General features: G+C 56.2%; 1 protein-coding gene across 3 annotated transcripts in view; it reads left to right on the plus strand.

Annotated features, from left to right (window-relative positions):
- Positions 1–13,649, plus strand: part of GSE1 (Gse1 coiled-coil protein) — a 500,133-nt gene that overhangs the window by 190,878 nt on the left and 295,606 nt on the right. For all 3 annotated transcript variants that reach the window (XM_030819556.1, XM_030819565.1, XM_030819573.1), the window contains exon 2: positions 2,343–2,523. In XM_030819556.1, the coding sequence (XP_030675416.1) occupies positions 2,343–2,523 (181 nt within the window). The remainder of the gene's footprint in view (positions 1–2,342; positions 2,524–13,649) is intronic.

A 13,649-nucleotide genomic window follows, 5' to 3' on the forward strand; every position in this document is an offset into this window, starting at 1 on the left:
ACGTCCCTCGCATGCAGGGCTGGTGGAGCCTGCGCCTTCCCGAGGAGTTCTGAACCATCCATCTGACTTAGGCACTTGGGTTTTATAACCCTAATCCCTAAAAGAAAAAAAAACCGGATCAACAGAAAGTTGCTTTTCCACAACCCTGCTGTCCCTGGAGCTCATCACTGGGAAGTAGAGGGTCACCAACCCCCACGACAGGGGCCTGGTAGCACACTTGGTTGTTCAAGCTGGGGCTTAGCTCACCACCTCACCGGATGGCTGAGGCTCCCACACCCAGGCCTCTGAAGCCCCTGGCCTGGGCTGACCTTGCCTGTGACCCCGGGCTCCTACCAACCCTTCCTGGAAAGGGGATGGGCCAACTACAGCAGCCTGTCACCAAGACAGAGAGCAGATGCCAACAGCCAGGGCTGAGGGTGGGGAGCAGGGAGCCTTTCAATGGGGACAGAGTTGCTGTGTGGGATGATGAGAAAGTTCTAGAAATGGATGGCGGTAATGGTAGCACAACATTGGGAATGTACTCAGTGCACACTTGGAAATGGTCAGAATGGTAAATTTTGTGTTTGGTATATTTTATGACGATTTTAAACATTATAGTAAAGTGGCCAGACGCGGTGGCTCACACCTATAATTCCAGCGCTTTGGGAGGCAGAAGCGGGCGGATCACTTGAGGTCAGGAGTTCAAAACCAGTCTCGCCAACATAGTGAAACCCCATCTCTACTAAAAAAAAAAAAAAAAAAACAATTAGCCGGGCAGGATGGCGGGCACCTGTAATCCCAGCTACTCGGGAGGCTGAGGCAGGGGAATCACTTGAACACAGGAGGTGGAGGTTACAGTGAGCTGAGATCACATCACTGAACTTCAGCCGGGGTGACAGAGCGAGACTCCATCTCAAAATAAAATAAAAAATAAAGATTACCAAAAAGTGAGGGCTGTGGGCATGGGATGACCCCCCTGCAGTGTGGACTGAAGATTAGCCACGTTCATCCGTATAGTTATAACTGGTAGTTAGTTATTCCAAGTTCCATGCAGAGCTAGGGACTGGTAGGCCCTTAGTAACGGGCAGTTGGCGTCGTCACCATCAGCATCCCCATCATCGTCGTCGTCATGGTAGTTCTTGCTCCCCTCGGGACCAGTGAGCCCAGGTGCACGAAGGATGGAGAGGCACGTTTTGCAATTCCTGCAAAAGTGCCCTGAGGCCCGGGGCTGCACCCTTGCAGTCCTGGCCCTCGCGCGGGTCGGTTCCCTTGGCAGGGGGCAGCACCCGGGGAGGGACACAGCTGTGAGTGGTCAGTGGCCAGTGTTGCCAGGTCCCAGGGGGGTCCCACCACTTCTGTGCTCCCTTTGACGCCCCTTGATGCAGGGACCTAGAAGAAATATCTGTGTTAGTAAGCCACAGGTGAGACTCTGGCCAGCTTGTGGCGTAGAGCTGGTCACCACCAGGACGTGCACCAAACCAGGTGCCATCCCACCTGTTCTCCTGCAATAAATCAAGACATCACAATCACAGCCTTCCCGTGTCCATTTTTTAAATTTATTTATTTGTTTTTGTAAAGATGGCGTCTCCCTATGTTGCCCAGGCTGGTCTGGAGTTCTTAGGCTCAAGCCATCCTCCTGCCTCAGCCTCCCAAAGTGCTGGGTTTACAGGCAGGAGCCACCGTGCCTGGCCCTGTATCCATTTTGTCATGTTGTAATCAAGGCACTCCAGTTGCTCAGAGAGGTGAGGGGCCTGCCTGCTGCTCCCCGGCTGGTAATAACAGCTCCGGATCGCACCAGGTGCCCGGTGGCCCAGTGTGGAAGAGAGCATCCCCCGGGGGCACTCGGATGAGGGCATTTCCCTGATTTGCAGGGTGCGGCTGAGATGGTTTGCCCAGCTCTCTGAGCCAAGTGCCAGGCCCCAGGGGGTCTCTGGGCAAGGACCACAGAGTAAACCTTGTCCCCACCACCGCTAGGGGACAGGACAAGGCTGGACCTTTGGGCTCAGCCTCAGGCTCCCTCTTAGATGCTTCTGGGCTCCGTGCAGTGCTGGCCAGCTGCCGCAAGGGCTCCAGAAGCTCCAGTTTTGGACAGCCAAGAAGATGGGGCTGTGTGGGTGGGACTCCAGCAGCAGGGGTCCAGCCTGGTGTCCTCTAGGCGGGGCTTGCTGGGCAAGGAAGACACTGGCACCAGCCTTACTGAGGACATGCTCTGCTGTTGCCCTGAGCCAGCCAGTCTGAGTTCCTGATCACCAAGGCCAGGCCATCGTCGGGGAGGAATGGGACCTACGGCCAGAGAGTCCCTTCATGCATCATGCCCTGCAGGCATGGCCCTGGCTCACCGTGTCTACCTCTTTTCCTTTCAGGCTGTTTGTGGATCTCTGGAAGCATCTACAGCCACCCACCCTCCCACCCGGGAGTCCGAGCCCCGGCCAGGCACCCCCACGGAGACCCTGCCCAGAGGCGCCAGGATGGCACAGGAGCTGAGGCCAGCACAGTGTCTGCAGAGCAGCCGGGAGGAGGACGGACCAGACCTTACCGGTGCAGGTAGACGCCAGCTCTTTTTGTATCTCTGGGTACTGGGCTGGGATGCGGTTGTCCCAGCAGGGATGGGGCTCCCAGAGTCGAGTTCAGATACAGTTCTGCCTCGTGTCCTCGATGTCCTAGGGGAGAGACTGGGTGCTGGGTCTCCCTTACTGGAGTTTGGATTTTCTCTTCCATACTCCTTAGGGTTCCGAAATCGTGGTTTCATCAACATCCCTGGTTCTCGATACTCTCTCCTGCTGGGCTCCTGTACCGCCTTTGTTTTTTTATTTACCTATACACCCTGTTGTCTTCATTCATTCATTTAAAAAAATGATGTCATGGATATTCTTGAGCCCAGAGGGGGTTGTTTCTTGGTTTTCTCAGATGTCAACGCACTGTGTCCCAGTTGCACGTGTGCGGTTCTCTTGGGCTGGGCCACGGGGAACCAGACTGCTCTCTGCGAGGAGATGGCACCGCCGTCTTCCCCCTCCCACTCCTGCCAGCCACAGACACGCTGTGGACAACACCCCCACCCCGAGGCATCCTCAGACACCTCCTGAGGACTTCTGCATGGTGCTTCCCTGAGGCCAGGCGAGGCTGTGCCCTCCTTGGTTAATCGCCGTGTGTGGACCCCTGAGGCTTTGGCTGCTGGGCCTTGGGGCCTGGGCCAGATCAGACCCTTTGGGTGGGCTTGGACATGTGGTGACCCCCGTGATGCATTTTTACGGCCTCGTCCTGAAGCCACCCCTTAGGCCATAGGTTCGTCAGCAAGACCCTCCAGAGGGCTGTGGGCAAGGCTCTGTCCTGCCCCCATCACTGCCCCCACAGCATGGGAGACTTGGGACCCCCCAGCCCAGCCCACCCCTGGTGCCAACCACAGTGAGGGCAGTGGGTCCAAAGCGCCCCATGTTATTGGGCCGAGCCGGGGAGGAGATGGACAGACAAGGGACTGCTGGGGGCCCGGGGACAGCTGGCCCATCCCCCAAGCCCTGGACTTTGATATGGGACCTCCATCTGCAGGACAACCCCAATACTGACCTCTTTCCCTTTGTGTGGTAGGCTCTGGGGAAGGGAAGGGGCTGGCCAGGGGCTTTAGGGACGCTGACCCCTCTGAAGGGCTTCCAGACACTGGCGGTTGAGGTCAGGGTGGTCAGGCCACAAAGCAGGCCAGGCAGGGCCTACTGCCCCCACCTTGTCTGAGGACCTGCTCTGCGGTTGCCTTGAGCCAGCTAATCAGAGTTTCTGATCGCAAAGGCCAGGCCATTGCTGGGGAGTAATGGCTAAGAGCCTTGGACAAGTGAGTTTCCCTGCTCCGTGCCTCAGTTTCCTCATTTGTGAAATGGGAAGCAAGCTAAAGGGAGCGCCTGGCTCATGGGGCAGGTGTGGGGACTAACTCAGCCAGGACCCGAGCGTGTTTGTGGCACCCTCAGTGTTCAGGGTGCCGGCTGGGGCCAGGGAGTTATGATTTGTGATTTCTGATGCTCAGCTCTGGGTGGCAGCTCAGGCTGGGTCCATACCCACCTGTCACTCAGGACATCCCCAGCGGAGGCTCAGGCAGAGGGGGACACCAATGTTCCCCTGTGCCTAGGGCAGGCCGGGTGCCCCTGTTTGGCGATGCGTCCTCCTGGGCCCGGCGGCTCACGGGTCAGTGGAGGGCTCCAAGGAGGAGGCAGCTTGCCTGGTTCTCACCGTTTCTCTCCCACAGCTTTAGGCAGAGCCCTGCCCCAGGAGAGGCCCCAGGAAACCAGAGTTCTCCGGAGCAGAACAAGGCCCAGACGGACTCTTAGGTGGAGTTTGGCTGTGGTTTGGGGGGCAGGCCCACCCACTTCTTATCTGAGGGACCTTTGGCAAATGAATGAGTCATCCTGAGCCTCTGTCCTCACGTCTGTAAGAGGGAACCATAATAGTAGGTGTTGGTAGAGGTTTCGTGGCAACCACGTGAGCTGATGTTTGTAAGATGCTTGAAGAGGGCTGGGCACCGATGAAGACCCAAGTCTGCCTTTTTCCCACTCATATCGGGATACATGTCCTCCTCCATCAGTGAAACAGTGTGCTGCAGGCCACAGAGGCTGAGCAATCTGCCTCCACTCACACAGTAGTGAGCGAGGGGGATGGGGCTTGGACCCCGAAGTCTGGCTCCCGCACCGAACTCACCCTCGGCACACCAGGCTGCTTCTCCGAGTGCTGGGAGGCCGAGGAGTTCGAGACAAGCCTGGGCAACCCCCAGGCAAAACTCTGTCTCTACAAAAAATACAAAAATTAGCTGGACATGGTGGCACGCACCTGTGGTCCCAGCTACTCGGGTGGCTGAGGTGGGAGGATCACTTGATTCCAGGAGGTTGAGGCTGCAGTGAGCCATGATTGTACCACCACACCCCAGCCTAGGCAACAGAGCAAGACTCCATCTCAGAAAAAAATTTTTTTAATTAAAAAAAAGGTTTTAAATAATCAATTCAGGAGTTTTCAGAGTGACATTTCCAAAAGGAGCCCTTTTTGGAGACCTTTGGGGATGGGGCTGGTCACTCCTGAGTCCCTGGTCCCGGTGGCCACCAGGTCCCTGGAAAGAACCTTGTCTCATCAGCAGGTCCTTGCTGCAACTCACTGCGTACTAGCGGGGGAAGTTGGGGGCGGGGGCCTGAGAGTCTGGGGGTGCCAAGAAGGGTGCAGAGGTTGTGGGGTACCCCCGTGAGTGTCCCTGCAACAAGGTCTGACCTGGCAAGCCAGGAGCCCCTGCCCTGCGGCCGGGTGGGGGCAGGTGGGGCAGGGCCGGGGCTCCCCAGCCAGAGACCCACCAGGAGCATGTGCCGCAGTCAGGCCCCGCCTGGGCAGCCACTGCTGCTCAGAAACGTGACAGTGACTAATGGTTTATTACACACCTGCCACCTCTCATCCGGCAGGCGGGCGGGCGCTGTCTCCTGGGCCCAGCTGTGCACTGCCAGCTGGGTGGCGGGGCGGGTGCAGGGGGAGGGGGCACGTCCAGACACGCAGACGCACGAGACAGACACAGACACAGTACACACACGCAAACACACAGACGAAAGCAGGCACTCGGAGACATAGCCCACAGACACGGCATAGGCACGGGTGCACGCATAGGTCACACACACGCACACATGTGCAGACACATGGGCAGACCTAGCACACACGCAGATACACACACAGAAACCCGTGACACACACCCCGGCATAGATTTTTCCCAAGCACACTATATGCACGTGGATGCACAGACTCACAAGCATAGGGCCACATGCAGACAGACACAGACCCTCTCTGCACCGCAAACATACCACACACAGCCACACACACAGAAGCCAAACATCCTCACCCAGGTGGATAAAAGCACAGACTCACATAGACATATGCAATACACATATGGATACATAGAGTACCCCCACAAACACACAGACGTACACAAGGGCAGAGACACACAGACACAGGCACAGACCCCCCACACACAAACACACAGAGACACACAGGGGCAGAGACACAGAGAGACAGGCACAGACCCCCCCACACACAAACACACAGACACACACAGGGGCAGAGACACACAAAGACAGGCACAGACCCCCCACACACAAGCACACCGACACACACGTGGGCAGAGACACACAGAGACAGGCACAGACCCCCCACACACAAACACACCGATACACACGTGGGCAGAGACACACAGAGACAGGCACAGACCCCACACACAAAACACAGAACACACGGGCAGAACACACAGAGACAGGCACAGACCCCACACACACAAACACACAGACACACACACACAGGAGACACATCTCAAATGCCCATCCCCACCACAGCCCTGTCTCTCTCTTTCCAGGCCACGGCCTCAGGGGCACTGAGCCCTCTCTGCCCTCCCTGTCTCTCTGTCCCCCTGCCATGGTGGCTCCACCCTGGCACTGGCTGGGGCAGGAGCCTTTCCCAGCGGTGGGGGTGCCCAGGGCAGGTGGTGGAAATGTAACCACCCAGGGCAGTCCATTTCTGACCCCCACTTCCCTGGAAATGCCTTGTACGTGGGGACAGCAGCTTTTGCCAGGGAAAGGAAGCAGGTACAGGAGGAGCCTTGCTGAGGAAAGGGCCCTGGGCCGAGTCCCCCAGGGAAGCACGTGGCCATCAGCTGCCTTGGTCTCCCCCAGAGGCGGGGGTTGTGTGTGTTGTGGAAGGCGATGATGAGTTTTGGTAACACTGTGTTCTCTGCTGTCCCAGACTCCCAGGCCAGACCACAGAGCTTATCAGACTTGCGTCACTATGGTCGGATGGGGCTACCGCCGTGTCCGGAGTGGGGCCACTCCCGGGCAAAGGCTCCCGGTGGCTGGCCAGGCTCTCACCATGTGGGCAGCTTTGGTTCCCAGGTGTTGCATTTGAGGTGGCCGTCTGGGAGGTGGCCACTTGCTGGCTGTGGGGAGCACAGCTCCAGGGCTGGGGACTCTGCCCTCCTGTGAAGGCCATGGAGACCCTTGGGAATGGGATTCCTCTGGCAGGCAAGGCCCAAATGGACTGACCAGGCATCTCCAGCTGCCGGGAGAAGGTGCAACCGAAACCTTGTGATGGATTTCCTTCCCTCGTGGGGCGGGCGAGCAGTCGAGCTCATCTGTTTCCAATACTCTTTGGCCTTTAGTCAAATGAAGACCCATTTCTCATGTGCCATCGCATGCAGTATAAAATCTATTGAGAGGACACTCCTAATTTATCACCAGTGGATGGGAACAGGCTTCCCTAGAACAATTATCTTTGTGTTGTCCGCAGCCACCTTGGGAGAGCAGCAGCACTGGTTGGTGATAGGAGGGAGGGGCTTGGACTCAGGTCCAAGTTTCCAAGTCCTAGCGTTACTACTTCCCGGCCATGGAGCCTTCTCAAGGTTCAGGACCTTCCCTGGGCTCAGCTGCTCTGACTACTGAATAGGCGTGGTAAAAATAAAATCCTTCTGGTAGCGTGGTGTCAGTGACATTGGATGAACACCGAGAAGGCACTGAGGGCTGCCATGCAAGGCTGTGCAGGTTGCACACTGCACAACTCCAGGAGGCACCATTCTTACTGTGGTCTCTGTGAATGTGCTTTCTGCATGGCCATTGGGCCTGCCGTGTTGCACATCAGTGGTGGCCCTGGAGTAGTGCCACATGGGCCCTGGGTATCCTTCCTGAGCTGTGAAACAGTTTCTGAAGTGGTTATTGATATCTTTTTTTTTTTTTTTTTTGAGATGAGGTCTCACTCTGTCGCCCAAGCTGGAGTGCAGTGGCATGATCTTGGCTGTCTGCAAACTCCGCCTCCCAGGCTCAAACAATTCTCCCACCTCAGCCTCCCGAGTAGCTGGGATTACAGGGGCACTCCACCATGCCTGGCTAATTTTTTTGTATTTTAATAGAGATGGGGTTTCACCATGTTGTCCAGGGTGGTTTCAAACTCCTGAACTCAGGAAATCCACCTGCCTTGGCCTCCCAAAGTGTTGGGATTAGAGGCATGAGCCCCCGCACCCTCTGGATATCATTATTAATAGAGACAGTAGTTGCCACAGACCCCACCGCTGAGTTTGGGGTGGGGTTGCAGAAGACCAGGCCAAGATTGACTCTCTGCTTATGGCCATGTTCCAGGGCCTCCTCCCTTTCTCACCTGCCATGCTGGGGTGTTGCCTTGCTTGACAGGGATGCTGGGGTTGATTGCCCCTTTGGGGCGGTCTGTGGGTTCCTTCTGTCCTAGTAGCTGTCTGCTCTGCCTCCACCCAGAGATTCCCTGTTCTCAGCAGCACTTCCTCCAGGCTTTGGGGAACCACTGGGCCAGGCCTTACCTCCAACCCTGGCCAACCAGGACTGGACTTGTGTTCGCTACACATGGGTGTCAGAGCCTGTGGTGTCTCTGCCTCCTCCTGGCTCTTCCCATGGCGTTTCTCTCTCTGTTCCCAGGGCTGGGCTGATCCCAGCATCCACACACAGCAGAGGAAGGAGGGAGCGAGGGTAATCAAGAGAATGAAAGCACTGAGCTGTTTTCCCACCAGAGGGTGCAGTTGCAAAAGCGTGATTTTCCCATGCTGTGCCTCAGTTTACCCGTGGGTATTGTCACCACCAGTTGCCCTCTGTTGGCCACCTGGGGAAAGGAAAGCCAGCTTCTCCCTGTGGTCTGGGACAGTGGGTGGGGCAGGGGAGAAGAGGAGGGGGCTGGCAGGGTGGGTGGTTGCTGCTGGAGAAGACACAGCATGCCCTCCGTCTCTACTCTGGGCTGGCCCAGAAGGTCCCTTCCCTCTGCCTACTCTTGTGACTTCTGCCTTGCCACTCACCACGGCAGGGGCTTACTTAAGAAGAGGTCTGCGTTCGTTTCCCATGGCTGCTGTGAAAATACCACAAACTTAGTGGCTTAAAACAACACTCATTACTCTTAACACGTACACATAGTTCTTACAGTGCTGGAGGTCAGAAGTGTGACGTTAGTCTCACTGTGCAAAAATCCCGATGTGGGCAGGGCCTGTTCCTTCTGGGGGCTCCAGGGGAGAATCTGTTTCTGTGCCTTCTGCAGCTTCCTTGGCTGGAGGCCGCCCGCATTCCTTGACTTGCGGCCCCTCCCTCCACCTTCAAATCCAGCAACTCAGCATCTCTCAGACCCTGCTTCCGGGTGGCACCTCCTTCTCTCTCCTCTTGTCCTGCCCTGCTCTCCTACTTAGAAGGCCCCTGTGACTGCACCAGGCCCACGTGGCTAATCCAGGCCCATCTCCCATCTCAAGGTCAGCTGGTTAGCAACCTTAATCCCCCCTTTCCCAGGTAAGGTGGCACGTGCACAGGCTCCAGGGATTGGGATGTAGACATCTTCTGAGTCCATGCTTAGCCTGCAGCCACAGTGTTTATAAAGTCACCTGCATTAGTCAGGGCAGGCATCCCCGGTGCCGTAACAGACAGTCCCAGGGTTCATGGTGAGTCTTCCTGATTGGGTGACTCAGGATCCCGGATTCTCTTCAAGCCATGGTCTCTGCTTCCTTGGGACTGCCAGAGTGGCCTGATGTCCCACCACCAGCGGGCACAGGCAACAGACACAGGAACACCCCTGGATACTCTCCCGCTGTGGCCTTGCAGTGACCCATGCCGTTCCTGCCCACTTCCCGTTGGCCTGGACCAGCTCACACCCCACCCAGACGCAAGGGGAGCAGGACAGCAGCCACTCCCCAGCAACTCTGTCCCCGGCAGAAGGGGCCGAGCCCTGCCATTCTGCTGGGCGGTTCGTCCATGGTTCCACGATCCCTGAGACGGCACGGGTCAGAAGCTGTCTGCATGCTGCCCAGGCACTTCCCACTTCTGCACGCCCTCCCTGGTTCCTATGTACTGTGGTTCTGAGGCAGCCCCTGGCTGTCTGCGAGGCTGTCTTTGCAGGCCTGTCCTCAGGCCCCTGCAGCTGCTCTGTAGGAAGGGCCGGGAGCGCTCATCTTCGGGGCAGCCCTTTGCAGCCAGTGACTGGCAGCTGTGGGGTGGGAAGCCCCTTACTTCTGGAGAGAGGAACCACCCACCCTCCAGAACTCCTCTGGGACAGGGCTGGGGTCGGGGCTGTGTCTGAAGTCAGCCTTGCATCCTCACACCCGCCCCCAGTATCCCCGGGAGACCAGCCTTAGAGATCACGGCATCCTGGTCTCCCTGTCTGCTTCTGAGAAATCCGCCTGAGACAGCACATGCCCAGGGCCATGGCCTCAGCCCCGTTTATGCAGACATCACTTCAGACGCACCGCTCCTGCACTCCTGCACTCCGCCTCCACCTTCACTCTCCTCTTTTCCCGGCGGACAAAGGGGCAGCTGGTTCACCTGGCTCCTCCCAGGTCAAGTTGGGAACACGAAAGAAGGAAGTCAGCAGAGGGCAAGTACAGACAGGTTCATTTCAGAGCGTGGCCTTGGGGTTCAGCCCCTCAACCTGAGGCTGAGGATCTCCTGGAGGCTGGGGAGCGTCCTTGGGGACCACATTTAGTAGGAGGAACCACAGGGCTGTAAGGGTGCGTCCATGTGCGTTGCCTGGAAGGCGAAGATTTGTAGAAGGCGAAGGTTTGTAGAAGGCGAAGGTTTATAGTAGCCTACAGCGACTTCATTTTCACTCTCTCTTTTCTAGCCGTGTGTTGAAATCAGTTATTCATTGGGAATGACTAGGCTGTGGATGGCTTTCAGTGTACACATCTGGACTCCCTCTCCCTGAGTTCAAAACCTGGCTCTGCTCCTTTGGAGCTTCTGCTATGTGGCAGATAGCCTCCCTGTGCCTCAGTTTCCATGTGTAAAACGGGGATGATGGGGTTTCAAGAATCAGAGTCCACATCAGATGCTTGCCTGGCACATGGGAATGTGTGAGCTGGGCCTGCCCTGGCAGCGAGAGAGAGTTGGTGACCACCAGAAACCCTGGCCCTGGGACGGCTTTTGTCTCTTTTTTGTTGGGCAAATGGGCTCCCAGGCGGGCTTGGGCCTCCATCGCCAGGAAGGCGGGACTGTGCCTGGGTACTTGGCTCTGGCCTCCAGAAGTGCTTGACAAGCCTTGCCTGTAGCGGCTCCAGTGCCGAGTGCTTTGACACCAGGCGCTCCCAGAGCTCTGCCCCCACTGCCAAGCAGCAGCTGCTCCGGAGGGCACGGGGTCTGGATTTGGCTGTGGCTTCTCCAGTTCTGCATAAGAGCCCCCCTTCCCTGGCCCTTCTGCAGTATGACTGCCTCCTGGCTCCTGTCACCTGCTCTGTCTCTGTCTCCCTTCATACGTTTCCAGCTGAGCTGGGATCCATAGTCTGTTTCCCTCTCCACGACCAATCTATTTATCTTCTCAGGAACTTCTTGTAATGCCGGGAGTGCAGAGCTTGCAAGTCGGGGCAGGAAGCTTTAGAAGCCCAGGCAGCCTTGAGAGGCTCTTTTCTTGTAAGTGGATCTCTCCCCGGGAGCCTCTTGGACTATTTAGCAGGGACTTACCCATGCTGGGTCTAGAGACCCTCCCGCCCCTCTGTTTCCTGCTCTCCTACTTACTGGGATCTGGTTTCCCTCAGCTGGTTCCCTTGCTAGCATGTGACTCTGTGTGTCTCTGTGACTGGTTTAGATTTGTATGAAATAAAAAAGGAAAGAGAATTTAAGTTGGGCAGTTGAAAAAACAATACACCAAGCATTGAATAAAAGCAGATCTTTATAACTGGCAAAATTGCTGTTAAGAGGGTCTGTTTACCCTAAACTGGAATTTCTTTCCCAATAAGTTGGTGATAAAGATTTTAGATGGAAAGGACGAGATTGGCTGAGTAGCAGGAGTGGCTCTTCTGGAGCTCAGGGTGGGGTGTCCCAGGGCAGTGCCAGGGACCCGAGGGACAGAGCCGTGTCACCAGGCACAGACCATCTCTGCAGGGGCCACCGTGCATTGGCCTGCCTGGCCACCACCCTGCCGTGGCCTCTGCCCACCCACTGTCCTTCATTCCTCTCGACTGGTCCAAGCTGATAAACTGTCACCGGGGACCGCGGCTGGTCCGTTTGGCACCACTGTGGTTTTACGTGGTTTGAAGAGTGCCACCCTTACCCTCACCCATGACCTTCTAAGTGGGAGCAGACACCACGGGAGAGCTGGGGATCTCTCCTGGCTTGCGACTTCACCACGGCTCCATGTGACCGAGCTCTGATTGTCTGCCGGCACGTCTGTCTCTGCCGCTACAATGCCTTATGTGTGCCTTTGTTCACAAATGTTGATTGAACACCACCTGTGTGCTAAAGACCATGCTGGGCGTGGGGGGCATAGCAGGGCACACAACAGACACAACCCCTGCCCCGAGAGCAGATATTCAAGAGGAAGGCAGATAACTCCCAAATGAGCAGGTAAAGGAGTGATGCCAGGTGGTGAGAGGCCATGAAGAAACAGGCAGGGGACACAGAGACCTGAGGGCGTGGCTTTAGACGCGTGGTCACAGAGGCCTAAGGAGGTGGCATTTGGCAGAGAGTTCCAGGCCCAGCGAAGAGCATGTGCAAGGGCCCTAAGGCAGTGCCTGGCATGCATACCCTCACCATTGGAGGCACGGACTGTGGCTCTCTGTTCTCGTGATTTCTCCAGCACGTGGCACAGTGCCCATAATAGGTACTCAGTAAACTTTTGTTGAGTGAATGCGAGCTTTTAAGTCAGCTGTTGCTGGGAGACATGACCAGGGGAGAGGAAATGTAGAGAGGAAGTAAGATTCTTTTTTTTTTTTTTTTGAGACGGAGTTTCACTCTTGTTGCCCAGGGTAGAGTGCGATGGTATGATCTCTGCTCACTGCAACCTCTGCCTCCTGGGTTTAAGCGATTCTCCTGCCTCAGCCACCCAAGTAGCTGGGATTCCAGGCATGCGCCACCAAGCCCTGCTAATTGTGTTTTGTATTTTTAGTAGAGACGGGGTTTCTCCATGTTGGTCGGGCTGGTCTCGAACTCTCGACCAGGTAATCCACCCGCCTCAGCCTCCCAAAGTGCTGGGATTACAGGCGTGAGCCACCGGAAATAAGATTCTTACAAGCATGGAGGGTGCTCTTCTTCCCAGGTTTCCTGGGTCAAGAGCTGATGTTCCAAGCAGGTTCTTACTGCATTCCAGAAGCTTCATTCTCTCTCCAGGACCCAGGGTGGAGTCAACCATCTGGCCTCTCTGGGTAGAACTCTTTGTGCTGGGAGAGTTCTGAAGGCCCCTGGAGCATCGGAGGAGAGCCTTGGCTCTCCCGCCACCTGTTTCACAACTGATTAGATCAGCCCTAAATGCCTTCTCTAAAAGATACAATTCCGACCAGGCATGGTGGCTCCTGCCTGTAATCCCAGCTCTTTGGGAGGCTGAGGCAGGAGGATCGCTTGAGCCCAGGAGTTGGAGATCAACCTGGGCAACATAATGAGACCACATCTTTACAAAAAATTTAAAAATTAGCTGGGTGTGGTTGTGCATGCCTGTAGTCCCAGCTACTCAGGAGGCTGAGGCTAGAAGATCGCTTGAGCCCAGGAGTTCGAGGCTGCAGTGAGCCATGATTGCATCACTGTACTCCAGCCTGAGAGACAGAGTGAGACCCTGTCACTAAAAAACTAAACTAAAATTCCATTTGAATTGATGACGAAGTTTAAAATAAAATTCCAGCAACTGTAGACCACCCTGTTTTCTCTGGGGGCCTCCCAGACTGATTAGATTGGGGTCAAGGGCACTTCAAGGTCACCCAGGAG

The sequence above is a fragment of the Nomascus leucogenys genome, chromosome 2 (genome assembly GCF_006542625.1).
Source record: "Nomascus leucogenys isolate Asia chromosome 2, Asia_NLE_v1, whole genome shotgun sequence".
NCBI lineage: Eukaryota > Metazoa > Chordata > Mammalia > Primates > Hylobatidae > Nomascus > Nomascus leucogenys.